This window comes from Pygoscelis adeliae, unplaced genomic scaffold (genome assembly GCF_000699105.1).
Source record: "Pygoscelis adeliae isolate BGI_AS28 unplaced genomic scaffold, ASM69910v1 Scaffold121, whole genome shotgun sequence".
In the NCBI taxonomy this organism is placed as follows: Eukaryota; Metazoa; Chordata; class Aves; order Sphenisciformes; family Spheniscidae; genus Pygoscelis; species Pygoscelis adeliae.
In genome coordinates, this window is record NW_008824359.1 from 8,186,900 (window position 1) to 8,192,195 (window position 5,296).

At 39.3% G+C, this 5,296-nt stretch overlaps 1 protein-coding gene across 1 annotated transcript in view; it reads right to left on the bottom strand.

Moving 5' to 3' along the window:
- Positions 1–3,475, bottom strand: part of MSRA (methionine sulfoxide reductase A) — a 153,509-nt gene extending 150,034 nt beyond the window's left edge. The window contains exon 1 of the mRNA XM_009319712.1: positions 3,343–3,475. Coding sequence (XP_009317987.1) covers positions 3,343–3,475 — 133 coding nt within the window. The remainder of the gene's footprint in view (positions 1–3,342) is intronic.
- Between the last annotated feature and the right edge of the window lie 1,821 nt (positions 3,476–5,296).

Genomic DNA, 5,296 nt, shown 5'->3' on the forward strand with positions numbered 1-5,296 from the left:
GAAGAGAAGGCTCCAGGGAGACCTTACTGAGGCCTTTCAATATATAAAGGGACTTATTAGAAAGATGGAGAAAGACGTTTTACCAAGGTCTGTAGTGACAGGACAAGGAGCAACCATTTTAAACTGAAAGACTATAGATTTAGATTAGATATAAGGAAGAAATTTTTTACCATGAGGGTGGTAAGACACTGTAATAGGTTGCCCAGAGAAGTTGTGCATGTCCCATCGTTGGAAGTGTTCAAGGTCGGGTTGGATGGGGCTTTGAGCAACTTGATCTGGTGAAAGATGACCTTGCCCACAGCAGGGGGGTTTGGAACTAGATGATCTTTAAAGGTCCATTCCAACCTAAACCATTCTATGATTTTGTGATTCTAAGATATACAATATGCATGGATCAAATAGATACGTGATCGAAACTGCGCATGCATCCAAGAACATCCAAGAACAAGAGATTGGAAAATCTTACGCCTCAGCAGGCACACACTCCCCTGCCTCCACAACGTGTAGGCAGCACATACGCACATAAATCAACAGTGCATGGCCCATGTCCTTAGATCCAGGTAGAAGTATGGATAGTGAATGAACATATAGATACCTTAGATTTGAATTAGGTGTTCACATATAGGCATCCAGTTACTTTTGAGATGTCCAAGGGCAGCTGGGACATCCATGGAAAACTGTCAGATGTTACTCGTGGCTCATGGGATATTCTCAGACATCTCAAATGGCACAAAATCCTACATTTAGGCAACTGAATCAAAAAAAACCCACCACTGGTTGATATGTTTTGAGTGACCTTAGCATGGGGAAAAGAGTCAATCCACACCATTTTGCCTGAAGTCTAGCTGACAATGTGCTTTTAGAAGTGCTATATGTTTCATCCAAAGATTTGTTGCTTTTTTTTTCTTCAGAGCAGAGTGCCAGGAAGGTGTTGGACTAAAATAACTTTCCTGCACAGATTCTCAGGACTGCATGGGCTGAAAGCAAAGCTCAAAGACTTCCCAAGTGGATACTGTTTAGGTGGCCCTGATGTCCTTTCCAGAGCTGGATTTAGAGGACATGACTGTTAAATGTTTACCATAGATATGATCTTGCCAGAACAGATGAATAAGAAAGTGGCGATCACACAGTGCATAACTGAAGTCTACTTTTTCATAAGAACTGTTCTTCCCAATGAAACTAGAAGCAGCCAGATGGCAATATCTTAGGGGAGCTTATGAGAGCTCTCTTGAAAGATACTTCCAAAAAGTATGCTCAAAGATGAAAAAAAATCTGCCAAAAAAAAAAAAATCAGAATAAAATCAGAATAAAATAGGGCTAGAGGAAGCTAAATAGAAAAAAAAAAAAAGCATGCAGAAATCAGTAAATTCTCCAATTCAGCTCAGCTGCACAACCAGAAACAGAAATGTGTAGTACATACACATCCTATTTATGTTCACACAGACAAGCCTATGAAATATGTGCTTATGCTTCTGGATATCTCTAAGCAAAAAATCCTCCAGTGTCCAGCATCTGGAGGCATATAAACATCCATAATGCAAATGTATATAAAAACAAGCACTGGAAAAATAACGTCAGCTGTGTTTTTGCGCTACAAATCTAAGTAAAAAAACTATCAGAAAACAGACTTCAAAGATTTTTCCCGTTACTTTATTCCAGGATTCTTACTATTTAATTACCGTTTTTATTTTTGTTCAGTATTGATAAAATACCACACATAAAGTAGCTACAAAAAGCTTTCAAAGCATCTCAATCAAACGCAAAGCTCACAATACTATGGAGCTATTCTGAAATATAAAACCAGCCTACACTGCACAGCATTACAAAGAGATGGTACCTTTTTTCTACTTCCCTGGCTGCACCATCTTGTCCTGTGTTCACATCTCCCCTTGGCCAACGGCCAGCGCTCAGTATCTTTGAAGAAACACTCAACAGTCCATCGTAACTATCCTCGGTGTACTGGAACTGTGAGTGCCTTGGGAAAGAGAAGTTGTGCTGCACATCCCTATTCTACATAAATAATCTAATTATTTAATACCCAGGCCATTAAACAGAGTGGACAATAATTACCAGACAGGTCTTGGACCATATATGCTTATAAAAATTACAGATAGTGCAGGCAAACGATGAAAGGACAAAATAAAGAGTGCAGAAGTATTAGGAAGTAATGGATCATTTGGATAAAGAAGACAGGCATCCCTGATCCTTCCAGAGATGAAGTTTCTCATTGTTGCATTTTGCAGGAGTTCTGGGTATCTATGCATCACTTAATGCTAAAGGCATGGTGGCCTTTTTTTTGTTCTAGATATTTTTAAGTTTCTATACACTAAACATTTGCACTCAGGAGCATGCCTACTGCTATACGTTCCCACTGGAAATCCTCCCTAATCTAGATGTTTTCTTCAGCATTTATAAGACAATCTCTTATTAGTTCAGTATTGTCTATAAAATACCACCTTAAAACATCTCTTTTCACATTTTTTGCTATTTCCAGAAAGCTTCTGCTTTTTCGGGTGCCTTGCAGCACTCCTCCACAGTTGCTAAAGTGTCCATTATTTGTGCCGCTGAACTTTTTAGACTCTTTCTATCAAGCCTATGTGACAGATTGTCAGTGAGAACAGTATATCAACTTCAGCATTTGGCATAAAAAGTGTTAACAAGAAAATAAACCAAAAGAAAACCTCCAAGCTGTTCTCCACCAGCGAGTACAGGAAAGCAAGAATTTGCTTTAACAGCAACATTAGTCAGTTGGCTGCCAGTGGTTCTATGTTTTAGATCACAGAAATAAACTGTATTGGGTTATTAGTACTGTAGAAGGATTAGTATAAGAGCGCAATGAAAAATAAATGCAAGGGTTTGGCATGGAAACGATAGGGTGCTGTGCATGGAACTGTATAAAAATTTAACAAATTATTAATAATAACGCAAATGAGAAATTTAGAATTCTCCATACAACCTCTTGGTTATATGGAAAGAAAAGAAAGAATGTGAGCTTTCTGATTTTTGCTCATACTCGGATACAGACAAAAGTAAAATCAAAACTCATGCTTTTTCTAAGGAACACATTTGCGTAATTTGAAACAGAACTCATTTCCTGAAGAAGTATTTTTTTCTTTTTCCTCAGAATATTTGTACTTACATTAACTCATTAATTAGTAGGAGGTAACAATGGGATGGGCATACCATAGATTTCATTACAGTTTAGGATGCAAGGCCACTGCCAGGGTTGACTAAATACCAAAACTCTTTGGTCGCTGCAGTCACTCATCTTACTCTTCATTGTCACTCATAATCTGACAGGATTCTACACACAATCCTTAAAAACCAAAGAGAAAGACTTACCTGAACAGACCTCTTTGTAGGTAGGATTTGGAGTATACCCTCCTGCGTAACCCACTTGAGTGGAGTAGACTCCCTTCTGACTCCAAAACTTCCTCTCGGCTCCCCAGAAACAGCCCATACCTGGATATTGCATGAAGTACATATCGTTATGTCAAAATCTGCTCGTTACTAAATCGCTCATTCGCACATTAATTGATAGAGTCCATAGTGGAAGTAACATCTCTAGCCAGCACGTGATGGTCAAATGTTTCCCAAGATTATGCATAGAGTAATTATGCTGAGAAATCCATTCTGCATCAGAGCACAACTTGAATAAAGCTTTACTTATGCTTCTGAATATTAACGTATCACAGAGGACAAACCCTATAAGGGTTCAAAGGCTCAAACAAGGAGAATTCTCATGCACATTAAAAAAAAACGTTACTTAAATGGCAATTGCACTATTTGTACAGCACCATTTTTACCTTAGTTGATTAGCAAGCTGTCAAAACATAATAATTTGTATTAATGGCAAACAGTTATTTAATTTTCTGCTTTCAGACATATGCAGTCTTTAAAGGGGGCAGTAATAATGGATTAAATTATATGCTATACAGGAGGAAAAATGCTTTAGTTTAACAATTTATGCACGCAGGTATTTGATGTTCAGACAAAATTTTGGTAGTCGTTCACCCCCATGGCCAATTATCAAAGGACATCAGACTGTCAACAGGTGTGAATTAGCAAAACTCTCCTGGTAATAGGAATCAAGCACACGGTATGAAAGCCAGGGGGAAGGAACAAACAGGACTAACATACACAATTCTCTGATGGCTTAACTAGTTAAGAGATGTTAGCTACAATTTGGAGGACTCTCTAAAGCTGAAATACGTCATGTACACTCTAGTATTGTCCTGGTTTCAGCAGGGATAGAGTTAGTTTTCTTCCTGGTAGCTGGTACAGTGCTGTGGTTTGGATTTAGGACGAGAACAATGTTAACAACACACTCATGTTGTAGTTGTTGCTGAGCAGTGCTTACACTAGTCAAGGACTTTTCAGCCTCCCATGCTCTACCGACTGAGCAGGCTGGAGGGGCACAAGAAGCTGGGAGGGGGCACAGCCAGGACAGCTGACCCCAACTGGCCAAAGGGACATTCCATACCATGGGACGTCATGCTCAGTATATAAACTGGGGGAAGCTGGCCGGGGGGGCCGCTGCTCAGGGACTGGCTGGGCATCGGTCGGCGGGTGGTGAGCAATTGCATTGTGCATCACTTGCTTTGTATAGTAGTAGTAGTAGTAGATTATTGTTATTATTATTATTTTATTTCAATTATTAAACTGTTTTTATCTCAACCCACGAGTTTTTCTCACTTGTGCTCTTCCAGTTCTCTCCCCATCCCACCGGGGGCCGGGGGGGAGTGAGCGAGCGGCTGGGTGGTGCTCAGTTGCTGACTGAGGTTAAACTACAACAAGTATTATTTAGCTTATCCCTGATTCTGGGCGATGTATTTTCTCTTTCAGTGATAACATACTTCCTTTTATTATTCCCTTACTAAAACATTTGAAATAAAAGGCAGTAAAAAATAAGCTAAATATTAAATACACTTAGAAATCAATGATCCAGGATGGGTTTTCTACTGATAACACTGCAGATAGGACGGGTTAAAAAATTACAGAAATGTTCCTTCAAAGTACAACTAGAAGAACAAAGCAGTCCCTTCTATCAACTCTGATGGCTCACAAAGGCATATTCTTTCTTGAAAACTTCAGAGATTAACTTCAAATTAAAGTTGTAATGCACCAAAAATTACAGAAGTAATGACCCAGATTTCTCCTTCTAATTCAGATGCTCAAGCAAGTCACATGAATTAGGAGCCTAGCCTGCTCCTGGAGACCATGGAAAGAGGCAGGCATCTCCTGAGGAGAATTCAGCCCACAGAAGTTATAAATTGCTGATCAAATGACAGTCATT